Source organism: Apodemus sylvaticus, chromosome 6 (assembly GCF_947179515.1).
Source record: "Apodemus sylvaticus chromosome 6, mApoSyl1.1, whole genome shotgun sequence".
In the NCBI taxonomy this organism is placed as follows: domain Eukaryota; kingdom Metazoa; phylum Chordata; class Mammalia; order Rodentia; family Muridae; genus Apodemus; species Apodemus sylvaticus.
The window spans coordinates 115022568-115048123 of NC_067477.1; the positions used below are offsets into that span (position 1 = coordinate 115022568).

Consider the following 25556-nt stretch of genomic DNA (forward strand, 5'->3'; position numbering starts at 1 on the left):
CTGAGAGTTGCAGATGGGTGGTTTTGAGCCACCACGGGAATGTTAGGACCAGGACACACACAGGTTCTCTGCAAGAACAGGCAGTGCTCTAACCACTGAACCGCCCCTCTCCAACCCATCAGTTTAACTCTTTTTTTAAAAAAAATTATCTGGTTATTTGTAAACCCTGAACAGACTTTTGTTTTGTTTTGTTTTGTTTTGGAGACAGTGTTTCTCTGTGTAGCCCTAGCTGTCCTGTATCTGTACTCTCTCTGTAGACCAGGCTGGCCTCGAACTCACAGAAATCAGCCTTCTTCTGCCTGCCGAGTACTGGGAATAAAGGTGAGTGCCACTGAGCCCGGCCGTGGTGGCGCACGCCTTTAATCCCAGCACGTGGGAGGCAGAGGCAGGCAGATTTCTGAGTTCGAGGCCAGCCAGGGCTACCCCCTCCCCCCCTCCCCCCCCCCCCCCAGTAATCAAGTCACTGTACCCTGCAGACGTGGACTGTGGGAGACACAGGCTTCTGTGAGTTGTGTAGGGCCTTGGGCTGTGCTGCCAACAACCCCCCTATGCCATTGCCTCTGGGACCCCAGTGGGAATCGTCTCACAGCTGAGGTCTGGTGAAACTGAGGGCTGGTGTTGCACACATGACACCAGCTGTGCCCAAGGCATCTGTCACTGGCATTGGCACAGAGGAAGCAACACTAGCCAACAGTAGTCAGACATGTGTTTGAGCAGAGATACAAATTGAAATAATCAGATGGCAGGCTGCTGGTATCTGGTTGCCTCCGGGCCTGGCTTATAGAATCAGATTATTGTTCAATTTCTTCAGATTGCGAAGGCCAAGTCCTTCAGTGCCCTGGTTTCTGCACTGTGTTCAGTGAAGTGACATCCTGGAAGTGGTTCGCGGTGCTGACTGTGGTTCCGGGGGCTGTAGAGACGGGTGGGGGTTCAGAGCACTTGCTGCTCTTGCAGAAAACCTGGGCTTGCTTCCCAGCATCCAGCGTGGCATCGGGAGCCCAGGCAGGCTCTGGCCTTCACCTGCACGTGGTACACACCCGTACATGCACTCACTCACACATACACATTAGAAAGGTGGTACTGGAAATGTGTGTGTGTATGTGTGTGTGGCAGTGCATCATGGTGTAAGCACTAGATACCAGAGGACATGTAGGATCAGAAATGACTTCAAGAAGTCATTTCTCTCTTTCTTTTCATTATCCCTTAAATATATCTTAAAGGATGGCCTAGTATGTAGAAGGTCCTGGATTTTTTAAAAAGGAAGGAAGCTAGGGTTTTACTGTCATGAATAGATACCATGACCAGGACAACTCTTATAAGGACAGCATTTAATTGGGGCTGGCTTATAAAGTTCAGAGATTCAGTCCGTGATCATCAGGGCAGGAGCATGGCGGCATCCAGGTAGACATGGAGCTGGAGGAGCTAAGGGTTTAATATCTTATTTGGAAGGCTTCCAGGCAGCGGGGACGAGGGTCATAAAGCCCATGCCGACAGTGACACACTTTCTCTAACAAGGCCACATGTATCCTAACAAGGCCACACCTCCTAATAATCCACCCCCTGGCCAACCATATTCAAACCACCACAGAAGGCAAAGTATATTTTTAAGTGTACGTAGGAAAATACATTTTTAGATACAGTCTTCCTTGAAGAATGGTATTTGCATTGAGTTCATGTGTAATTTGAATGCAATGATCACATGCTCATTGTAGTAGGGATATAAATACACGCTGTGGCTAGACAGGTTTGGAGAGTGCTGTCCTGTTGATCAGGGCTCCCTGCAGAGTTGAGGGGAGCACGGGGGTCTCTGGGCACCACCACTCAGACACTCTGCACGCTTTGTCCCAGAGAGGACAGGAAGAGCCACTGTTGTCACCTCTAGTTCCAAGTGGCTCTGGAGGTCTTCTGCCCTGTGTGGTCGTGGAATTTGTCATGTTACCACGTCCAACATGGATCTTTTCTCCTGGACTTCTGTGATGAGTTACCTCACGGGTCCCTGGCCAGCCCCTGCGCACATATGGCTTGGGTTCTGATCCAGACTCCTGGGCTATGCCCCAAAAGGTCATGCTTGGAACGTGGCTGGTTTCCCTCAAAGAAAAAAAGAGTTGTTCTCAGGAACCACACTGGACCAGGTCATCCCACCGGAACCACGCCCCCTTCCCCAGAGCTCAGAGCTCTCAGTGTCAGCTCACTAACTCCGGCTGGTCCAGGTCTCAGCTGAGAGGAGGGTGTCACCTCCTCAGGGCTGTTTCCCCGGGCTGTCAAGGTCAAGGGCTTCTGATTGAAGGAGGAGAGCGTTCCTCTCCGTGCCCTCCCCGCCCCCTGCTTACTGTGAACTTGTTAACATGGGTGTGTACTCAGCTGTGTTAGACCTGGATGGGGTCTACACTTTTCAATAGTGGTTTCCCCGGAAGCATCTAGAAAGATGTCTGACATCGGTTACTCGGTAGATATGGACCCCATTTCCTGCTCACGGGCGGGCGCAAGGGGAGCAGGCTGGCCTACATTACCACCGCCGGGGAGCTATCTGCCCACATGCCTTCCACCACACAGGAACATAGGTTGGTTGCTTTCCACTGATATTGCTATTCTGAAGAGCAAAATTGAGGAAATTTTAAGCTTTTGTGGCAATATTATTTTATGGTGTTTTTAATTTTTTAAGATGTATTTATTTATTTTATGAATATGAGTACACTGTAGCTGTATAGATGGTTGTGAGCCATCCTGTGTGGTTGCTGGGAATTGAACTCAGGACTTCTCCTCTCTCTGTCCCCACTCGCTCAGGCCCCATTCACTCTGGCCCAAAGATTTATTTATTATTATATGTAAGTACACTGTAGCTGTCTTCAGACACCCCAGAAGAGGACATCAGATCCCAGATGGTTGTGAGCCACCATGTGGCTGCTGGGATTTGAACTCAGGACCTTTGGAAGAGCAGTCAGTGCTCTTAACTACTGAGCCATCTCTCCAGACCAATATGGTGTTTTTAAAGACAGCTTTTCATTACCGTTAATGGGTTTGGAGCCAGGGCTCGCTGCCCTTGGCCATTCCGGATGCACTCTTTCTCTTTGAATACGCAGGGTTAGCTGCCACAGCATCGATCTGCAGTGTATTCATTATTTTGCCTTTACTGACAATTTCTCCTTCTTTAGATTTATTATGTTTTTATTTCTGTGTGTGTTTGTCTGTGTCTATGTGTATGCATGTGTGTGTTCAGGTTCTTGTAGAGACCAGAAGAACACATTGGATCCCCTTCCCAACATATGTGCTGGAAACCCAAATACAGTCCTCAGCGATGGCCACGAGTGCCCTTAACCACTGAGCCACACTGCTTCGGCCCTATGGTGATAGAATTGCTAATTCAGGTTGAGGCACCTGCCCCTGAGATCCCTTTGGACTATGATTTGAACAAACCATTAAGGTCCTCGGGGATAGTATGTTATACTAGGGCCAACTAACTATGCACGTATAGATGCGTGTATTTGTGCATGTATGCATGTATGTATGCATGTGTTGTGTATTTACTTTTAAAATTTACACCAGATTCTTGAGCAACAGCTTCAGCAGATGAAAGCAACTTACCAGCTAAACCAAGAGAAGCTGGAATACAACTTCCAGGTCCTGAAGAAAAGAGATGAAGAGAGCACAGTGATCAAGTCCCAGCAGAAGAGGAAACTCAACCGGTGAGTGGGCGGGGGAGTGGTGAGTGAGTGGGTGGGGTGGTGGTGAGTGAGTGAGTGGGCAGGGAGGTGGGGAGTGGGCGGGTGGTGTGTGCGTGGGTGGACCCGCTTGCTTTCTGGACCTTTGTGGTGGTGGCCCCCAGGCTTGGGTAAATGCTTTTTTCTTCTGAAGGGGGGAGAAAAGTCAGGCGGTGAGAGGGGCCGATCGAGAGGGGCCATCTTCGTCCAGCGGGCTTAGCTGCCCCACTTTGCCTTCCTCCTCTCAATCAGCCTGCACGATGTCCTCAACAACCTGAGAACAAAATACACCAAGCAGATACGGCAGTTTCAGGATGACAACCAGTCCCTGACCTCAGACTACAAACGGCTCGTGACGCAGTTCAAGGACCTACAGAAGGCCTTGAGGTGTCCTGGGATTCAGCCCTTAGGACCTGCCTTGGAATGGGGGTGATGGTTGGGAGGGCGACTTGGCAGGGGCTCAGGAGCAGTATTTCATTAGACTTGAGCGCAGCAGCTCTTTTGGAGCCAGCCCAGGGGTCTCAGGAGCCCTTGCGCATCACTTGTCCATCTTTTTTTTTTTTTCCAAGTCAGGGTTTCTCTGTGTAGCCCTGACTGTTCTGGAACTCTGTAGACCAGGCTGGCCTTGAACTCAGAAATCCACCTGCCTCTGCCTCCCAGAGTGCTGGGATTACAGGCGTGCGCCACCACCGCCCCACTTGTCCATCCTTATTCCTCTCTGGGACCTTTTATCCCATGTAGGGTGTTGGGGATTTGAGATTCTTCCTGAATCTTCTTCTTCTCGTTCTATCGACACCTGGGGGCCCTGGGGCTAAGGCAGCGCTGCTCCAGTCTCCAGCATGTGACAGAGTGACACTCATAAGGGATGGCATCAAAACTAAAGTCATAGGAAGGTCACTCTGCCAGAGAGCCAGCCAGAACAGGGGTGGGAAAGGTGGCAGGAAACCATCCGTGGGGGGGGTGGGGGGGACACCCACAGCTCACAGGATGCGGTCTGAGAAGGCGGGGTGGGTGGGGGTGGAGGGGGTGGAGGATGGGTGGGTGGGGGTTGTTACAGCTCACAGGACGCGGTCTGAGAAGGCGGGTCAGCTGCTGTGCTGAGTGCCTTCCCTTCACAGACACTTCATCATCATTGACGAGGAGAAGTTTCGGGAGATCTGGCTGATGAATGAAGCTGAGGCGAAGGTACTGGCGCAGCGAGCCTTTGATGTGGACAAGATCATCCACTCCCAGCACCTGGGGCTGCCCTGGAAGCAGCCTAACCTCTGGTTCCTGAATAACGTGGGCCCGATCTCCCTGCAGCAGCAGAAGTCCGTCACGCAGATACTAGAAGAACTGCTGCTGCAGACAGGTGACAAGAAACGGAGTCACCGCGGCATAGCATGGAGGGGCCCTCTGAGAGCAGCGGCCAATGCGCCCACGCTGCATGGGGACACAGGAGACATGCTCAGTACTGAGAACTAGTGAGAGGGTTCAGCGGGTGAAGGAGCTTGCTGCCAAGCTCCACATCTTGAGTCCAAACCTGAGAACCCACACCATAGGAGGAGAGAACTGACTCCTGCAAGATGACCTCTGACCTCCACACACGTGTGCCCCCACATACGATAAATTAAGACATACTCTATCCCTCCCCCCAATTGTTTTGTTTGTGGTACCCAGCACCTCACACAGGTTAGGCATGCTCTGAAGTCGTCGTGGTACAGCTAAGCCCTCACTTGATTTCCAGTTCCATTGTCCATTATCTTACTGTAGTAAAAACTGGCTTCCTTTCCACCGGGCTGGGCTGACTGTGCCTGAGCTCACCTAGCCCTCTGATCACCCCTGATCTGTTTCCTGTTGTGCGCTTGCTTTGGGGATTACGTGTGTTACTGAATGAATAGACTTGCTCATTTGTCTCTTCATTTTCCTTGGTGGAAGATTGTTGGGACAGATGGCCCCAAGTAGGTTTGTTGGGTTAACCGCCTTTGTTATCTTGTTGGAAATTGCTACACAGTCGTGGTCATTCCCATATTCTCAGCAGTGTATGCCATCTCCGACTCTCAGAGCCTCTCATGTGGCCCAAGATGGCCTCTCAAACTCCAAGTAGCCAAGGCTGGTCTTGAACTCCCGATGCTCCACGCTCCAGGACTATAGGCATATGCCAGCTCATAGATCTGATCATGTTCTTTGAATGACTGTCCGCACAGGGCAGGCTTTCTTCAGCACTCGGGCATGGGTGGCCACAGAGAGGTAGCAAGGGACCCATTTGCTCAGCCTTGGGTAATATATGACTTTTAAAAGTATTTATTTATTTGTGTGTGTGTGTGTGTGTGTATGTGTGAGTGTTTGCCCACCAACACCACAGCACATATATGATCAGAGGACAACTCACAGGGATTGGTTCTCTCCATCCACCACGTGGGTCCCAGGGATCTAGGTTAGGCTGTCAGGCTTAGTGACCAGCATCTTTAGTTACTGAGACAGCTTACCAGCCATTACAGGATGATTTGAACTCCCATTTTCTGATTAAGAATTAATAGGGATAAAGCATTCTTATTTTTTTAAATTGTAGTTCCTCTTTTTCTGGTTTTTTCTTTGTGTGTTTTTTCCTTCCTTTAATTACAAAAAATTTATGTGTGAGTGTATGGTACCCCTGTGAACCTGAGGAGGCCAGAGGGTGCTGTTGGGTCTCCTAGAACTACATATACAGGCAGCTGTGGCCTGGCACATGTGGGTGCTGGGAACTGGACTCGTGTCCTCTGCCAGAGCAGTAAGTGCTCTTAACTGCGCTGCCATCTCTCCATCCGCCCACTCCTTTTAAAAGATTTGTTTATTATTATTTGTTAAGTACATTCTGCAGACATACTGGAAGAGGGCGTCTGACCTCATTACGGATGGTTGTGAGCCACCATGTGGTTGTTGGGATTTGAACTCAGGCCCTTCAGAAGAGCAGTCAGTGCTCTTAACTGCTGAGCCATCTCTCCAGCCCCCCTCCAGCCCTCTTAATTTTCAAAGAAGCTATGGTCCAGCTGCTGTCCACGTGCCTCTCGGTGGCGGCCATTTTGTCCTTTTATTTGGCTGCTTCTAAACCCCGTGGGTTTCAAAATCTTGTAACCTGCCTCAGGAACTGTCTCCAAAAAGTGCGAACAAATACGTTCAAACTCCCCTCTCACTTCATGGCTCACGGGAAGAGTCTAAGCAGGCCTCCAGGTAGATGAAGCTGGGGAACCCACCATCCTGACTGGCAAAGCTGGTCCCCACACGGCAGGCTTTGTTCAACACTCAGAAGTAAGTGGCCACCGAGAGCAGCAAGAGACCCATTTGCCTAGGGAAAGCCACTAACTGCTTCTCAAAGTCCACAAGGACAGGGAGCCATCCTCTTAACGCCTTTCTCTCTTTGACCCACTTGTAGAAGATGAGGGGACAGAGGCAGCCGGGTCCGAAGACGAGTCTTACATGGACCTGCCCAATCAAGTTTCAGCAAAAACCACCAAAAAGATCCTGATGCTGCTGTGTGACGAGTCGGTGAGGCCGCTAAGGCGTGCGCGGCCTGGAGCCAGGCCTGCCCAGGAGGGGTCCGGGAGTGAACTGGCGAGGCAGTGCTTGCAGAGGCCAGGCCAGCAATGGCTGCTCTCCCAGGGGGCCGATGAGGTGTATCTGGAAGGATCTCCTGCTCCTTCTGAGAGCAGTGCTGGTTGACAGTAGTGTGGCAGCACCAGCTGCGGCCTTTCTCCAGCCTTCTCAGGTCTAGGACACTTCCACTGTCTTGGCAACTAGAGTCAGGCTTAGAGCAAGAGCGTGTTGGAGCTGCCTCGGCAGGAGCTGGGTCACCGCAACATCTCGTGGGTGTTCCTTAGCCAGCATTCTGAGGTGGTAGAAGGAGCTAAAACACAGCTCAGTCCCAGTGGTCGTGGGACAGTCAAGGCAGTTTTCTTGGTTGCTTAAACCACTCCTGCTGAAGGAATTAGCTGGCAGGTCCTCGCTGTTGTATGTAGCTGTGGCACTTGGCTTCTGTGTCACACACATGTGTTCTGTGTCACACACATGTGTTCTGATGTGGCTTATGTCTCCATCACCTTCTCTCCCCTCTTCAGTGCTTGTTCCTGGGCGCTGTAACTATTTGGGGGGTGGTATGGGTACAGCAGACACTGAGGTTTAGTCTGGTTTAAAATAATGTGAAGACTCAGTTGTTTGCCCAGTGACTTGTGGGTAAGGCAGTCTAAACCCCAAATGGCATCTAACTCTGTCCTTGGTCTTGCTTCCTGAGACTGACTTAGGTCTCTCAAGATGGCCTTCACTGAGGACCCCACTGTCCAAAGGTTCACGGAGAGAGACTGTATTCTGTGGCATTGTCCCGGGAGAGTCACATGCCTTGCTCCTGAAACCTGCCTCTGACTGTGGACCACCTCTTTGTTTTCTCCTCAGGGTTTCCTCATAGAGAGCAAACTACTGAGTCTGCTCCTTCCCCTGGAGAAGAGTGAATGCTATCTGCTGAGGTTGGATGCCATCTTCTCTGTGAGTCCCCCTGGGAGAAGAGGACACAGGGTGTGTGTGTGTGGGGGGGACAGAGCCTGTTTTCTCAACATTACCTCAACCCCAAGACTGCACCAGTCTCCCAGGCCTCCCTGGGCTCACTAGCCCTGCCTGCCTTCAGCTTCAGGTTGGCTTTGGTGTCACACCTTGTGTGGAGCCCTCCTGGCTCTGGCCTTTGTGTTCTCATGGTTCCAGTTTCGCTGCAGCTTCCTGGACTCTGTTTCAGGGATGCTGAGGGGACCATCCGAATCTCAGGCTCTCGATAGCTGAGAGTCTACCAGCAGCCCGAGTTCATGGCCTGTTTAACGAGGCGTCTGAGTGGCCATCTTGTTTTCTCCTCAGGCCCTGGCAATCGAAAGCGAGGATGACTTGTACAAGCTGGTAAACTTCTTCCTTCGATATCGAGCCCACCGTTTGTCCTCTGCCCAGGTGAGACGGGCAGCTGGGGAGAGCGCTTCCTTTCCTTTCTTTTCATTTCTCTTCAAGTTTTGTTTCCCCGTGGGGTCCTACCTCTCTTTTCCCTCTGCCTCTGTCTATGACACAGGACTGTGTCTGATGTGGCTGGCACCTCCCTCCACCATAGCTTCTCTTCTTGTAGCTGCTTGGACAATATGCTGGAGCTAAGCACTGAGCCTGGACCTGGGGGAATTGACAGTGTCTAAGCCAGGAATGGTTAATAGTATCGGTTTAGTTATTATTTTTTCTTTTTCTTTTTTTGTTTTTAGTTTTTTGCTTTTTTGAGACAGGGTTTCTCTGTGTAGCCCTGGGTGTCCTGGAACTCACTCTGTAGACCAGGCTGGCTTCAAATTCAGAAATCCACCCGCCTCTGCCTCCCAGAGTGCTGGGATTACAGGCGTGCACCACCACTGCCCGGCTATTTTTTTTTTTTCCTATTTGCAAAGGGTAGAATGGCTGGGGGAGGGATGGGATGTTGCTCTATACTGATGTCCTGGGTTTCCTCAGAACCAGGCTCGAACCACTGTGAAACATGAATGTACTGCGTTCTGCGTATTCTGATTCATCGCACTTCCCTATGAAGCAGGACTTGTAACACCATGAATATTGTGATATTGTGTTGTAATAATTTCAGAAGGAGATGCAAAGAGCAACTTTGTGGAGAGTCACATCCAAAGTTTTAAGTTTTTAATTTAAAAATCAAAAGTAAAAATGGTTTTAGTATTGTTAACCCCAGGGTGAGTTTCCCTGACAGCCCTCAGAGTAGGGGTGGGTAGGTGGGTAGCATGTGTGAGGTCCTGGCTTTGAGTCACAGCACTACATAAACTGTGGTGATGTAGGCCTAGAACCACAGCACATGGAAGGAGGTGGCAGGAAGATCTTAAAGCATACATGATGTCTGAGGCAGAGTATTTTCAATTAATGTCAGTTTTAGGATTAGTTTCCTTAATATATAAAGAGCCCACATAAGCCAATAAGGAAACAAGACCAATAGAGCAGTCTTCAAAGAGTAGGGCTATCTTCAAACTCACAGTCTTCCTCCCTTACCATCCTAAGTCAGGGGATTATAAGTGTGCATTACCATACTTGGACTAGGACAGGTCTCTCCCTGCCCTCCCCCCCCCCCCCCGCAGCCTCCCCCAACCTCCCTGAGACAGGGTTTCTCTGTGCAGCTCTGGCTGTCCTGGAACTCCATTTGTAGACCAGTTTGGCCTCCAGCCCAGACATCTGCCTGCCACTGCTTCCCGAGTGCTGGGATTAAAGGCGTGCACCACCACTACCTGGCTAGTAAAGGCAACTTTTAACATGTGATCAGCCTTCCCTGTAGAGTGGGGAGCACAAGTGAGTCCTGCACTGTGAGAAAAAAGGGGAGGGGGCAAGGCGGGGCCAAACTGGCAGGCAGGGCCTGCATAGGGGAGGACTGGCTAGGCCTCACTGGGGTAGGGATGGCGGGCACCCAAGTACCTGTAGAGCAGGGATGGGGTCCTTGCTCTGAAGGCAGCGCTGTTCTGCCGTGGGCCTCCCTGGTACCTGCTGAGGAAGCCTGGCTGGGAGGAGGCGGGGTCCTTCCTGGTGGCTGGAAACGCTGAGGCCTGCTCCATGTTCTTACATGGAAAAGACAGTCCATAGTTTCAATGTTTTATTATAGAAGTCTAGGAAGAGAAAAGGAGATAGAGAAGTAAAGAGAGAAAGAGAAGACAGAGGGATGAGAGCTGGCCATGACCATGTGGAAAGAGGGGAAAGAGTGGGAAGAGAAGAGGAACCGAGAGGCAAGAGCAAGGACGAGAGAGAAAGGAGAGAGGCAGGAGAGAGCGAGGAGGGGCAGGAAGCCTCCTTTTATAGTGGTCTAGGTAACCGTGGGGTGGGAAAACCTGGCTATAGCCAGGTGACTGTAGGGGTGGAGTCCAGCCAGAACGCTAGGGTCCTGGGTGTGGCCGTATGACTGATGGCCACAGGATTATGGAGTTGAGAAGTCAGCAGTCTGGGAGCATGGCTCACTGGTTCCGTCCCTTGTAGACTGTTCTACTGGGTCTCCGGAGTAAGCCTTGCTCAACCAGGCCGCAGACTGCCTTACACGGTCCCACACTGCACAGCAGCGTCTGCCTGTGGAATCGGAAGCAGAGCTCACTGTCTGCCGACATGTAACTGATGAGCTGTGCACAGGCACACGCAGAACCTGGTGGGAGTCTGATGGCCGTCGCTTCAGTAAGGACATTTTGACAGCATCAGTCACTTTCCAATTCTCCTAGGATTTTGTTCTGTAGATAGAACACAATTGGATTCCTTTCCCTTCCTTTCCCTTCCTTTCCTTCCTTTCCCTTCCCTTTCTCAGTTTCTTTCTTTCTTTCTTTCTTTCTTTCTTTCTTTCTTTCTTTCTTTCTTTCTTTCTTTCTTTCTTTCTTTCTTTCTTTCTTTCTTTCTTTCTTTCTTTCTTTCTCTCTCTCTCCCTCTCTCTCTCTCTCTCCCTCTCTCCCCCCTCCCTCCCTCCTACCCTCCCTTCCTCCCTCCCTCTCTCTCTCTCTTTCTTTCTTTCATTTTTAAGACAAGGTCTTATGTAGCTCAGGCTAGTTCCAAACTCTATGTAGCTGAGGATGACCTTGAATTTCTAAATTTCCTACTTCTACCTTCCCAAGTGGCGGGATTAAGGCATGCTCCCGAATACTCTGCTTAATGCAGTTGAAACTATATGTTTATTATAGTTTTTTAATTGCAGCATTATTTGACATAGAAAACTGGAAATTGCAGATGTTCATGCTTAAGGAATGTATTTAATAATTCATGGTGTACTCTCATAATGGGACAGGAGGAAGATGATTTAAATTTGAAAATTTTTAACAGGACTGATTCTATACTATGTATGAGCCAAAGGAGTATTTACAGCATCAAAGCCTGTGACTAGCAGTACAGTGAACACGTGTGAACTGGACTTAGCGATGGAACACGGGTCTCATCCAGAGCCCACCCCCTCCTTACTCCGCTGCCTTCTGTCCTTATGTAAACATGTCTGTCCTAGTTAGGGTTTCTATTGCTATGACGAAACACCATGACCAAAAAGCAAGTTGGAGAAAAAAGAGTTTATTTGGCTTACACTTCTACATTGTGATCCATCACTGAAGGAAGTCAGGACAGGAACTCAAGCAGGGCAGGAACCTGGAGGCAGGAGCTGATGCAGAGGCCGTGGAGGGCGCTGCTTCCTGGCTTGCTCCTCACAGCTTGCTCAGCCTGCTTTCTTATAGAACCCAGGACCACCAGCCCAGGGAGGGCCCTGCCCACAGTAGGCAGAGTTTGATCACTAATTGAGAAAATGTCCTATAGATCTCACGGATGCATGTCCTCACCGTAGGCTCCTTCTTCTTTGGTGACTCTAGTTTGCATCAAGTTGACACAAAACCAACCAGTACAGCGTCCATCTACAGGTTTTCTAGAAACTTGGCTGATCCCTTCTCTTGTGTCTCCTTGTGGGTTTGGGCACATCCAGACCACAGCCAACTCTGCACCTCTCTCCAGGCCAGCATGTCCGTTCACAGCAATGTGGAGCGCACAAGCCTGATGTCAGCGCTGGAGCGCTTGAGCCTGATGTCCCAGATGGACAGGGCAAGCACTGTGTCCAAATCAGAGCAGGAGCCCCCAGAGCAGGAGGACCTGCAGGAAGGTGACAATGAAAGCGTCGCGGTCAGGGAGCTGGAGCAGGAGGATCTGTCTTCACCCATGTTCATCCACCCCAATGATGTTCTCAAGATTCTGGAGGCATTTGTCACGGGGCTGAAGAAGCCGAAGTATGCAGTGGTTCAGGGGTGATGAGGGCTTGTTGGGGATGCAGGTGCTGGGAGGCTGGGACACAGTCAATGTCAGAGGAGAAATGGCCGTACACATACACACATACATACACACATATACACGCACATACCCATGCACACATGCATACACACATACACACATGCATACACATACACACACATATACATGCACACACATATACACAAGCATACACACATATATACACATGCACACATGCATACACACATACACACACACGTATACACACACATACATACATACACACATACATACACACATGCATATACATATACACACAGTTACAAATACATACACATGCACACATGCATACACATATACATACAAACATACATACACATGCACACATGCATTCACACATGTATCACATGCATACACACATACACATACATATTCACACATGCATATACATGTATGAATATACACATGCATAAACACATACACATATACACATGCATACATGCATACACACATGCACACACATTATACAGACATGCATGCACACATGCACGTATACATATGCACACATGCATACACATATACAGACATGCATGCACACATACACATGGACAAATGCACACATGCATACACACATACATGCACATATACATATGCACACATGTATACACACATATGCACACATGCATATACATATACACACATATGCATATACACATAGACACACATACACAACACACACACACACAAATGTGACTGTCATTGCCTGGGTGGCAGGTAGAAACAGGCACCACTTTAACTTCCAGGGATGTTCGGCCAGTACCAAAATTGAAGAAGCAGACTCGAGATAACTCGAAGGACACGGAGTACTGGGAATCCCTGGCTACGGTTATCCCTTTCTCCAAGCAGAACCTCTGGGATGCGCTGTACAACGCCTTGGAGAAATACTAGTCAGCATCAGGGCTCAGAAGGACAGGGAGCTGGGTGGTCTTTAGGGGCAATCCTGTCCAGGGGCATAGTTGTGTCTCCTGTGCTCACACAGTCTGAGGGGGTGGATGGTGGTGGGTGATGCTCCCCACCTTGGGAGGAAGGGACATGTCCCAGGCCTTCCCCTACTTGCAGCCAAAGCAGAGATGCCAAGGGCCTGGCTTCTAATCAGTCGAGGATGGCAGACTGAGCTGGCCTCTGTCTAACCTGCTTCCTGTACCCCTCACCCCCCCACCCCCAGCCTCGTGCTGACCCAGAGGGCCAAGCTGCTGATGGAGAATGACTCTCTGGAGCAACAGAATGCAGAGATGCAATCCCTGCTGCAGCAGTATCTCCAGGCCAAGGTGCGTCCTACACCACACCTCAGGAGGTGACACCTGCTGGCAAGGTCATGAGTCCTGCTGGCAGTCCTGCCAAGGCCAGCAGGACTGTGGCTGTCCCGCTGGGGTCACAGCCTCGGGGTCACTCTGCTCTGATCTCCCTGTGTTTTTTTTTTTTTAACTTTAATGCTTTGAGCCAATGTGTCAGGTAGCCTAGGCTGGCCTCAAACTCTATACATAGCCAAGGATGACCCTGCACTTCTGATATCCTGCCTTCAGCTGGGACAGTTGGGATTACAGGCATGAGCCACCGCGGCCTGCGTGTGTGCCACTGGGGAGCAGACCTAGGGCTTTCGTACATGTCGGACAGGTGCACTACAAACTGAGTGACATCTGTGTCTCCCCTCCTCCCTCTCGTGAGAGCCTTGAACATTGTAGTGCAAGCTGGCCTCGAACTCATGGGAATTCGTTTTAGTCTCTCAAGTACTGGAATGACAAGCATGAGCTACATGCCCAGCTGTGAATCATTCTTGATTTTTTTTAAGGCATGCACACGTATGCCACAGCGCAGACGAAGACAGCTTTTGAGCTGTAATCTTCTCCTTCTACCATGTGGGTGGGGACCAGAGACAGGACCAGGATGTCAGGCCTTTCGGCAAGCACACTTCCTGCAGAGCGACCCTCACTGGCTCAGCCACCATTGTTTGTTGGTTTGTTTGTTTCTCTCTCTTCCTTTTTCTTTTCTTTCCTCTCTTCTTCTTCTTCTTCTTCTTTTCTTCTTCTTCTTCTTCTTCTTCTTCTTCTTCTTCTTCTTCTTCTTCTTCTTCTTCTTCTTCTTCTTCTTCTTCTTCTTCTTCTTTTCCTTCTCCTCCTCCTCCTCCTCCTCCTCCTTCCTCCTTCCTCCTCCTCCTCCCCTCCTCCTCCTCCCTCCTCCTCTTCCTTCCTCCTCCCTCCTCCTCCTTCCTCTTCCTCCCTCCTCCTCTTCCTCCCTCCTCCTCTTCCTTCATCCTCCCCTCCTCCTTCCTCCTCCCTCCTCCTCCCTCCTCCTCCTCCTTCCTCCTCCTCCTTCCTCCTCCCTCCTCCTCCCTCCTCCTCTTCCTCCCTCCTCCTCTTCCTTCCTCCTCCCTCCTCCTTCCTCCTCCCTCCCTCCTCCTCCTCCTTCCTCCTCTTCCTTCCTCCTCCTCCTCCCCTCCTTCCTCCTCCTCCCTCCTCCTCTTCCTCCCTCCTCCTCCTTCCTCCTCTTCCTTCCTCCTCCTCCTTCCTCCTCCTCCTTCCTCCTCCTCTTTCCTCTTCCTCCTTCCCCCTCCTCCTTCTTTCTTCTTCCTCTTCTTCTTCTTCTTCCTCCTCCTCCTCCTCCTCCTCCTCCTCCTCCTCCTCCTCCTCCTCCTCCTCCTCCTCTTCCTTCTTCTTAATGAGACAGCATCTCTTTACATAGCCTGGCTATCCTAGAACTCACTATGTAGACCAGGCTAGCCTTAAACTCACAGAGATCCATTCACCTCTGCCTCCTGAGTGCTGGGATCAAACCTCTTCTTCACCACACCTGGCCAGAATCATTCTTTTTTAAAAACAATACCAAGTCCAGAAGTAGCTTCTGGGCTGTAGGCCCCTTCCCACCCTTGTATCCTCTAACGACATGCCAGGAACTGGGCAGAAACTCTCCTCCCTGGCTCACAGAGAGAAGCAAGCTTGGGGACGTGGTGAGGCTCCAGCTGCACTGCTTCCCAGGATCTGACTGAGGGTCCCCCTGAGTGGGGAGCAGATTCTGTGCTGTCAGAGGTGTCCCCTCCAGTGATAACTGTAACTTGTTCCCATGAACTGGCCAGAGGAGGAAGGGAAAGTCCTTGTGACCTGGCTGCACACACTCTGTGGCTGTGGTGGGATGCTTTGGTGGTGGGGCTGAGGACAAGAGGGTCATGACAGTCCAGTCCCTTGTCCGGCCACAGAGGACACATGGCTCCATGATGATCTCAGGTTCCAGGCCACACCTGGAAGGTGGATGGGGTGAATCTTGGTATCACAATGGGTTTTTGGCCTGTGACAGGACTCAGACGTCTGGGGACATATGGCCCATGTCTATGGATTTATCTGTGCACAGAGGATGGAGATGAGGGCTAGAGGCAAGGCTAGCCTGAGAAAGCAGTAGGGGGGGGGACTTAAAGGGGGGGGCGTGAGTGGGGAACATGACGAATGCTCCTGGGAGCATTAGCTGGAGCCAGACGGGAGGCCCTGGTGTCCTCCAGGAACCCTGACACCGCTCCGCTTTGGAGAAGTCCCTTTGCAGGGACTGGGACTCTCGGAGAGTCGGCATGTGAGCCCTCACGGAGGGCAAGGAAATGACCCTCACCCTTTAATTTCCAGGTAAATTCAGAACTGCAGATCCCCCCAACCCAGGGCTTCCGGATGCCCTCAAAATAGAGAAGCATCTGCAAAGTGTGGCGTCATCGAGTCTGCACCTGTCTCCTGAGAGCCACACCCACCCACCCTGGGTTTTTCTGAGCTGTATCTATCTGCCAAAATAAGGCAGTGATGCTCCCGAAGTTCTAATAAAGTCTTTGAAAGCTTAGGCTGAATGCTGTGAAGAGGCCAAGTCTACATGGACAGGGGTCCCCTTAGCTGCCCTAAGTGGTGTTACAGAGCTTTGTCCCTGGGCTGACTGTGGTGAGTCCAGCCCCAGGCTCCCTCCTTGTCCATGGGAAAATGCTAGTCACTATGGGTAGAGGCTGTGGCTTTGGAGTCATAACTTCACATCATCCCCAAACTGAAGGAAGTTCTCCATGCTTTGGGGCCTCTCCATCCACCATGGTGTGCCCTCTGGGCTGTGGAGGTAGGCTCTTCTGTCCGCAGCCGAGGCTGGCAGCCCTGTGCCTGATGCTTCGCAAGAGTTTTATCATCCCCACCCCAAACCTATCCCTCCCTGCTCCACTTCTGTCTCAGAGTTTGATTTATTTTATTGAGAGAGAGAAAAAAAAATCACACTCAAGAAAGGAAAAGCAGCCAGCAGACTCAAAGGGGCAGAAGGACGGCACTCAAAGTGTACACTCGGGCAGGAAGGCAGGACAGGGCAGTCTTCAGGGCGGCTAGTACACACTATTTACTCTTGGAGCTTGAGTACTAGCTGGCACACACTGGCCTAGGCAGAGGCAGCCCTGGGAAGAGATGAGAAGCCGGAGGCTAAGCTGCCTAGAGGCTGGGGGGGGGGGGGGGGGGGGGGGCGGAGCCAAGAGGAGAGCATGCGCAGAAGCAGCTGGCCGCTGCCTGCCGCCTTGGTCAAGATGCGCTGCAGAGAGGTGTGTTGCCTTTGCTGGCATTTATGATGCTTTCCACGTGTTCCTACCTATCAGGGCCTTGGACACTGCCCGGTGTTCCTTGGTTCATTTCACTGGAGCCTTAACACGAGATTTGGAGAGCACAGGGAGGGTTAGGCCACTACCACTCTTGGGGCTGGGCGGAGGAACCTGCTGGTCCCTTAGAAGGTGAGGAAAGAGGGTGTCTGATTTTGGAAGCCAACTGTGCCCCAAACCCCAGGCAGGCCTGGGACAAGATCAGGCAAGCAGCAGTTTTGGGGTGGGGGTGGGGATGGAAGCCAGCCAGCAGGTGTCTTGCTTAAGGCTGACAGGCATGGTAGGGCTCCTCAGGGAGTTGGGAGGGAGTCCAGGTGAGGGAAGGCAAAACCGCAGCAGCCCCTGGAGGGATGCTGGAGCAGTCTGGGGTGGGGCGCTTCATGCCCCTAGGAGCTTCTTGACCATGTAGCCTGGGAGGCTGTAAAGGAAGAGGGCCAGCATGAGCAGCCCGAGCAGCGCCAGCACAATCTTGATGATCAGCCACTTGTACCGGGTGCAGATGAGGTACTTGATGGATTTGAGTGGGTTCAGGAACCAGACGAACGCCGTGTCGGGCCGGCTAGGGTGGGGAGAAGGTGGTAGGGCTGGTCAGATAACCAGCATGAGCCACCCACCCACGGCCCCCAACTTTCTGTCCTTCCTAAGTGACCACTAGAGCCGGGCTGGGGCCCTTCTCTAGTATCAGATTGCTAGCTTCTAGACCCTGACTTCTCTGGGAGACCTCTGCTGCCCCAGCTCTGCCCTGAGCCTAGGTAGCGGCTTTGTCTGACTCAGCTCCGATGGCTTGCAGTGATGAATCGAGACAGACCTTGGTACTGCAGGCCACACCTGTCCTTCCTGAGGTCACACACACACTACATCGTGCAGGCTTCTGTCTCCTCATAATCTCAGCAAATCAGAATTGCTCAACTTCCTTCCCTTCCCTTCCCTCCCTCCCTTCTTTGGGGAATGGCCTCAATTAGCCTAGGCTGGCCTTTTAGTCACCGTGTAGCCAAGGATGACTTTTGGCTTCTTATCTGCCTGCTTCTACCTGCTGAGGGCTGGGATCCAGGCAGGCATCACTACCCCTGGTTTATGTAGCCCTGGCCATCGAACCTAAGGCCTCACGAATGCCGGGAAGGCATTCCGCGCACTGAGCTCCATTCCTGGCCTCCAGGCCCTCCCTTTATGATAAACCCACACATAATGTCCTCAGCGAGCATCCGGGCAGCTGGGGTGCCATGCCTCTATTCCCACGACTTGCCCGCCATCAGGGTGCTAACCTGCTCTGCCTTCCATGGTAAGGTCCCCTTGTCAGCCTCTACTGTCTGCAGTTTGTGTCACAAGATCAGCAGGCTCCATGAAATGTCACAATATAAAATTAAAGTGTTGGATATACCCTGGTGCCCGTGCATGCCAGTGGGCACACCTGTGTACACACATGGAGGTCAGAGGAGGACACTGGAGGTCCTGCTGTAGAACTCTGCTTAAGCTTGGGTCTCTCGCTGACATGGAGCTAGTCTGGCATCCAGGAAGCCCCAGAAATCCTTCCACGTTTACCTCCAACAGTGCTGGGGTCACAGGCTCAGGTACAACCATGCCCTAGCTTTCCTGTGAGTGCTAGGGACTTGAACTCAGGTCCTCATGATTGTGTTGCAAGCACTTTTGACTGAGCCATCTCCCCAGCCTCTGGATAGACTTTTCCATCAACTGCGCCATCATCTTTCAGAGGATGCAGGCCATAACCCATTGTAAGAGGGGCATCAGGGCAGGGATGTGGGTCTAGGTTGCCTGAATTTCTATCCCCAGATATAGTGGGCAGATTAGACTCCCCTGAGCCTTAGTTTCTTCATTTGTAAGATGCTTTAACAGAAATTCCTGCTTCCTGGACCTAAGGAACCAGCAAACTGAGGATATGCTGGTGAATCTCAAAGCCTGCAGAGACATGGTCTTCAGTTGATGTCAGCTTGACTGTTTTCCCTGGTGGAACAACTTGTCCTGGGGGTAGACACCAGCTGTGCCCAGGGAGGCCTCTTACACAAGGTGGAACTGTTTCAGAATAACTTGCTAACCCTAGTCAAACCCCGCCTCCAGTACCGCCCCGCCTCCAGTACCGCCCCACCCCCAGTACTGACCCGCATCTGTACCGCCCCACACCTGTACTGCCCCGCCCCTGTTCTGCCCTGCCCCTGTACCACTCTGGCCAGCTTCCTCCTGCCTGTAGAACAGGAGGAACAGGAGTAGAGTCGGAGAGTAACGCTGCTGCAGTCAGTGGACACTAGACTAGCACTTTGGCACCTAGGCTGGAGACCCAGTGCCACCTAGTCAGGTGACCTTGAACAAGCTTTGTCACCTCTCTGGCCCAATAATATAAAAATTATAAAAGAGCCATTTCTGGTTCTGATGAGAGTATGATTACATTTAAAGTTTGGAAGTTTGCAGTGCGTGTTGATGTGGATGCACATATGTGCTGTGTTCTGTGCATGCTTGTGTGTGTGTGTGTGTGTGCGCGCGCGCGCGTGCTTCTGTACGTGTGTGCACTGTGTGTACACATATGAACTTGTGTGTGTGTCTGGGTCTGTTGAGTGTGTTCCATGCAGAGGCGGAAGGAAGAAGTACCAGGCCCAGGAGGCTGCAGGGCTCAGGCCCCGAGGATCTTCTTGGCCAGGTAGCCAGGCAGAGAGTAGAGAAACAGGGCGAAGAGGAGCAGCAGCAGGAGGAGCAGCAGGAGTTTGAGGAGCAGCCAGCGGTAGGTGTGCCACAGGAAGTAGCGGGCAGACTTGAGAGGGTTCAAGAACCAGATGAAGCTTGTGTCGGGCCGACTGGAGCGTTGGGAAGAGCAGACAAGTACAGGGAAACGACAGGAGGATGGGGAGGGGCTTGGCGAGAGACCCCCCCCCCCCTCACGGGAAAGCCCACCTGCACCAAGTCTGGCCACCTCTGGAGTGTTTACATCGCCTTTGTCAAAAACTAGGAAGAACCTGTGTCACTACTGGACGTGGGGCTTTCTGGGAAAGGGACAGCTTTCTTTGCAGATGGGCTTCCTTTGTTCAGAGGGAAGAGGCAGCTTCAGGGTTGAAAGGAGGGGCTCCCCCATGATGGGGCTGTGGGCCAGGAGGGAGCAAAGCAGTTGCCTGTGGAGTAAGGGCAAGACGACCAGAAGGCTCTGGGCCTTCTTCCCTTTCTGCTCCCATGGTGTGGTGTGACTGGGGGTCTAGGCAGGCAGGAGGGCACTCACTTGGGTTTCTCTAGAGGGTCAGGCTCATTGCGAGCCAGGCCCACGGGATTCTTCTCCGCCTCCTCCGCCGTGAGTAGGTGGAGCTCCGCCTCCACTTTGCCCTGGAGGAAAGAACAGAAGAGTTCCAGTGTCTGAACCACAGGGCTAGGTGTCCCAGCCTGGCCCATGTGGGTCGGATCCCAAGCAGGAAGTGGTACCCACTGTGAGCTCAAACTCATCATTCTCATTGCGGGCCAGGAGGGGCCACCAGCCTTTGACCCGCTTCTGTTTAAAGATGGAGACCAGGGGCACGTCCACCTCGCCGGTGGCCATCTCCATGGTGCACTGCTTGGCTGTCTTAGCGCCCCTCGGGAACCGGTTCAGGTCCAGCTCGATGGCGCCTGTGGGTGGTACCATCGGAGTCAGTCTCAGGTGGGCGTGGCAGGGGTGGGAACCACCCTCTCCCGCTCCCACTTCCTTTTCCACTCCCACTCCCATTTTGCTCAGGCCCTTTCTTAGCTTAGAGTGTCTCTAGGCCGCTCCATCCTGCTATAGAGCATCCACTGATGTCTTACCAAACCCAGGCTTGCAGATGCAGATAGGGTTTGGTGCAATCTGAGTCCCAGAGAGAAATTCTTGCTGGTTTCCCGTCCGCATACCTCCACTAACTGGGGTGCCCAATATACCTTGTTGCTCCCGTTATGACCCCGACAAGCAACTGGGAAGATTCCTGGAGAGGCAAGCTCCCCATTTGCTAGCTCTGGCTCTGAGGACTAGGTGACCCCCCCTCCCGTGACTCAGCCTGCCCACCCCTGCCCCTCAGCTCTGGGCCCTAGGCCTTTCACCGCTCTGCACCCAGGAAGTCGTCAGCCGAGAAGTGGTCCGCGTCCCAGATCTGCAGGGTGAGCCGGGCAGGGATCTTGTACTCCGTCTCGTCCCAGGAGAACATAGACTCCTTCTTGGACATAACGATCTTCTCCTCGGCCGCCAGGTAGTCGAAGGGGAACAGGTATCGCCAGTTGAAGTTGCCCTCCCCGGTGAGGGAATGATAGTGGACGTCTGTGTCCTGTTTGTCCTCTTGCTGGCCCTTCAGCCACCTGCTGGGGGAGTCCCCTGCTCCAGCTCTGTGGCCACACCGCAAGGGCCTCTTCCCACCCGAGGACCCCCTTCTCCCTTCTCCCAGGAAAGCGGGCTCAGCCTCCCCCAGGGCAGTGACGTCACCCACCCCCTCACAAAAATATCACTGGACTTCTCTCCTGTGAAGAAATCGTCGTCTTCCAGGACCACTTCATCCGTGTTCCACACGATGACCCGCAGCTCGTATCTAGACAGGTGCGGGGGTTGGGGGACCCATCAGCGGTCTGGGGTAGGGCTTGTCCCCGGTTCTAGGGACAGGTCAGGGCTGGGTCTCTAGTGTGCTGGGGAGACTTGGGGAGGAGACTAGAGGGAGGTGTCTGTCTAGGAGAGGCTGGTGGGCCAAGCATCAGGGTGCCTCTGTTAGGGGGAAACCAGCCAGTGTGGAGCGGCACCCGTGAACACCCCTGGGCTGTGAGGCTGAGATGGGAGGAAGGAGAGGGGTGTGGCCATGCCCAGCCATCCATGCAGGGGGCAGCTGCCATGAGGTGGGGAGCGCATTCTGTCCGTGTGTCTAAAGGCCGGAGCTCTGTCTGCTCTGTTTCTGCCTGAAGTGGAAGCCCATGGGTTCCTTTATATCCTCGTCCTCACAAAGGATGTCTGTCCCCTCTGAGTTTTAGTTGAAACTACAAACAAGGTGGTTACATTTCAAGCATTATGGGCGAGGTTCATGGGTGGGAATGCGGTTGCCTGGAGCAGTTTTGGGTTGACCCCTTCCTGGTCAAGCCTGGAAGAGAGAAGGCTCATAGCCTCAGGATGGAGGTTGTTACAAGCAGAGCTGGCTGCACTATTTGCTTGCGGTGGTTCTGATGGGTTCTTCTGTGTGCCTATAGGATTGTGTGTGTGTGTGTGTGTGTGAGAGAGAGAGAGAGAGAAAGACACACACATACACACACACACACACACACGATGGAGGGAGGGAGAGAGGGAGGGAACTACGTGAGCACAGTGGCTGTGAGGGGTGGCTCTGTCTTTGTGAGGACAATACCCCGATACCCTCCCCCCTCCCGTTGTAAGAGGGTGCTGGGGTGTGGGTCATCGCATTCACCCGGAGCTGAGCAGGTGGTACCCCACTCAGCACAGGCCCTAGAATCATGGGTTGGTCTGTTTCTCCCCTAGAAGGGCCCAGCCACACCTGAGGCCCCGGGGAAGGTCTAGGCTGTGGTGAGAAGTAGATGAGGTGGGGTAGGGGACAGTGCCCACGCTCAGGCAACTCACTTCTTGGGTTTCCTGGGGGAGATATCCAGAGGTGTCCCAGGGGCTGGCATGTCCATGGGGAACATATCCACCCACAGCTCCAGGCGGCCCTGAGGAAGAGAGGGGTGTGGCAGATGTCTGAGTGACTTTTTCCCTTCTGCTCAAGGAGGTCCATTCTCCAGGCCTAGCTGAAGGTGCATGCCACCAATTTCTAGCTTTGGATGCTAGGATGTCTTATAATGTGACCAATAGCTGTCAACAGCTTCTGGGGCAGGGAGCCAACAGTCTGCTGTGGGTCTCAGAACCACACTTGCCATTTAAGTTGGCCCCCGCGGGGCGGTGTGTGGGAATACAGGGGGACACGGAATATTGTGAACTCCACTTGTACCCTTGGGATCATAGTCATGTGCATATCACCTGCTCAATGCCTGGCTTGTCGGGGTTGAGCAGCGGCCTGGTCTCCACGTGTTCCGGTACGAGGCGGCAGCCCACCCGGGGGATGTCCTCCCAGTGTCTTAGAGCAGACAGCGCCACGTGCTCATCTGTGGGTTTCCGCTGACCTGTGGAGGCCCACAGATCAGGCGCATATACCTGGCCTCTTCAGAGCCGGGGGCCTCTGTGGGGGCCACGGGCTGAGGAGCACGAAGCCCTGTGTCTACCTTTCCTTTGTCTTATTGCTAGGGAGACAGACAGTGAGGAAGGCCAAGGTTTCAGCTACACCTTAGGCTCTAGAGAGACCCAGGACCCTGACTTACCAGGCTTAGGGAACCCTGATGGGTTGTGGAAGGGAGAGACAAAGGAGAAACCACTTCTGTGGAGGTATAAGTTCTCCAGCACAGACCCTTCCAGCCTCAGGGAAGTTCCTCATGGACAGAAAGGAACAGGGTGTGTCTGTGTGGAGGGGGTGGGGTTTGGAGCCAGAGAGACCTGGCCTACACCATTCCTCTGTCTCAGTAGAGATACATGAGTTTGGGCAAGTCACCAAACTGGGACACGTTGGGTCTCAGGTTACTCTTCTGTAAAATGGGGTGTTTTCCTGGCCCATGGGGATGAATAAGAGAGAAAGAGGGGAGACAGTGTGTGAGATACAGGAGGTGTCAAGGCAGTGACTGGAGGGGGCTCTGGGGTACAGAGCACAGGGTCACTAGAGGACATATGGAAGTCCTCTGTAGAGAAGTGTGGCTCTCTGAAGCGCCCCCCCCCCCCGTGGCCCCCAGTCAGCTGCTTCCAATGCCCCTTACCATTTTCATCCTCTATCTCCGAAGGGCCTGTGAAGACACGGTTGGCGACCTTCACTCTCCCATGGGGACCAAAGTGGGGGCCGTCCACTTTGCCCTCCTTGCAGAGGCGCGTCAGGATCTGGCTGGGCTTCATGGGGTCCCTCCAGATATTGTAGCCATGTCTGTGGGTGGGAGGAGACACGCGGGCGTGATCCTTCTGGCTACTTCTCTACAACAGGCCATTACCTACGCCAGCAATGGGCTTCCTGCGGCCCCGGGGTTCACCCAAGCTAGGGCTGCCAAGTTGGGGCTGATCCTTCTACATTGTCTTTGGTTCTGACATTGAGTGCTCCCCAACCAACCACCACCCCATCATCCCTCAAGGGTTGTGAGGCATCAGGTAATCAGGGAAGGAGGGAACTTGACCAGGGCCACTCGGCCTGTAAGAGGCAGAGACCTTTCCAGATCCTCTAAGGGCTTTACCCACTGCCCCGTCCCTTTCTTCTCCCCTCCCCCCCTGTTCTGCTGCCTTTGTCCTGGAATCCCTTCCCTACCATATCTTGAAGTCTTTAGGCCCAGCCCCTGAAGCTGCACTCAGTGTGTAGGGTGAAGACATGCCCCAGGACCTAGCATGTTCACCTTTCCAAATTACCGCTTGGAGTTTTGTCTTAGTGTTAAGACAAGCTTATGTCAGCTGTGCAGCAGACATCCAGGCCCCTCCCAATCCCCGCCCCCAGCCTGTCCCCAGCCCCTCCCAGTCACTGGTCCCACTCTGTCTGTCCTCGCACATGGAATAGGTCTGAGCGATGCCGCAGGTGGCGCGGTGCTTGCTGTAGAATCGGTTTTCCAGGTCGATCTTGGTTTCTCCAATGAGGTCATCGGTGCCCACCAGATCCCAGTCGTACACGGCCACTGTCAGCATGGACTCCATGGGGAAGGAGGCCTCGATGTCAAAGGACCTGTTTGGAAGGCGGTATGGGTTGAGGTGGGCAGGGGTGAACACTGGATGAGAGCCAAGGTGGGCAGAAAGGGCAGCACCAGGCCTTACTTTCCAAAGACAGGGTTGAGCTGCTTGGAGATGTAGTTCTCCTTGTCTCGGATGTCAGTCTTGCCTAACTTGATGGCGATATAGGGGTCAGCTTTGCCATTGATGTCGGCCGGGTGCAGGTCTGTGGCCTAGGCAGGGTAAGTGGGGCCTAATCAGACTCTTGGGTGCCCTCACCCCACTCCTGAGGGTCTCATGAAGTGGGGACAGAGGCATTGGGTTAGAGACAGAAGTCTCACTGGCTGGCACTAGGGAAGTTGCTGCCTCTTGTTACCAGGGCTGGGCTTCCCCTTTAGAAATATGGGGACGAGACCAGTGGCTCCTTCTAATGTCTTGAAACCGTCCCCCCAGCAGGAGGCCTGGGGGCCTGCGGGGAGGGGATGCAAAAGGAGCCTCACCCGGACCACGTAGATTCGGACCAGCACATTAATGGGGTCATTGCTTGGGATGCCCTGGAACATTCCATAGGTGGGGTCATAGCCAGCTTCTCGGGAGACATCCTCTGGGAGGGGCACTTTGTACACACAGAGGGAACCCTGGAGCAAGGCACGAGGAGGGGCTGTCAGGATGCAGATTCACCTGGGCAGGACCAACTAGCCAGCAGCGGAGGTATGTGCTATCACGAGGCCTCAAAACGTCAGTTGCTGGATCATGGAAGGCACAGGATTTCAGG

The 25556-nt window shown here is 52.8% G+C and overlaps 2 protein-coding genes across 6 annotated transcripts in view; one reads left to right on the forward strand and one right to left on the reverse strand.

Moving 5' to 3' along the window:
• Drc1 (dynein regulatory complex subunit 1) overlaps positions 1–16313 on the forward strand; it is a 36926-nt gene extending 20613 nt beyond the window's left edge. Inside the window, exons 8-17 of the mRNA XM_052186216.1 lie at positions 3544–3683; positions 3951–4085; positions 4817–5049; positions 7090–7202; positions 8103–8192; positions 8553–8639; positions 12174–12442; positions 13247–13390; positions 13669–13771; positions 16109–16313. Of these exons, the coding sequence (XP_052042176.1) occupies positions 3544–3683; positions 3951–4085; positions 4817–5049; positions 7090–7202; positions 8103–8192; positions 8553–8639; positions 12174–12442; positions 13247–13390; positions 13669–13771; positions 16109–16165 (1371 nt within the window). The 3' untranslated portion in view covers positions 16166–16313. The remainder of the gene's footprint in view (positions 1–3543; positions 3684–3950; positions 4086–4816; positions 5050–7089; positions 7203–8102; positions 8193–8552; positions 8640–12173; positions 12443–13246; positions 13391–13668; positions 13772–16108) is intronic.
• A 632-nt stretch (positions 16314–16945) lies between these two features.
• Positions 16946–25556, reverse strand: part of Otof (otoferlin) — a 97730-nt gene continuing 89119 nt past the window's right edge. For 3 of the 5 annotated variants that reach the window (XM_052184774.1, XM_052184771.1, XM_052184773.1), the window contains 11 exons: positions 25282–25419; positions 24887–25014; positions 24627–24797; positions 23860–24020; positions 23036–23178; positions 22640–22728; positions 21513–21611; positions 21143–21384; positions 20510–20688; positions 20309–20409; positions 16946–17650 (listed from right to left, as the gene is read on the reverse strand). In XM_052184774.1, the coding sequence (XP_052040734.1) occupies positions 17470–17650; positions 20309–20409; positions 20510–20688; positions 21143–21384; positions 21513–21611; positions 22640–22728; positions 23036–23178; positions 23860–24020; positions 24627–24797; positions 24887–25014; positions 25282–25419 (1632 nt within the window). In that variant the 3' untranslated portion in view covers positions 16946–17469. Of the gene's footprint in view, positions 17651–19711; positions 19893–20308; positions 20410–20509; positions 20689–21142; positions 21385–21512; positions 21612–22639; positions 22729–23035; positions 23179–23859; positions 24021–24626; positions 24798–24886; positions 25015–25281; positions 25420–25556 lie in introns of those variants that run through there. The other 2 variants (XM_052184775.1, XM_052184772.1) reach the window with 1 other exon arrangement.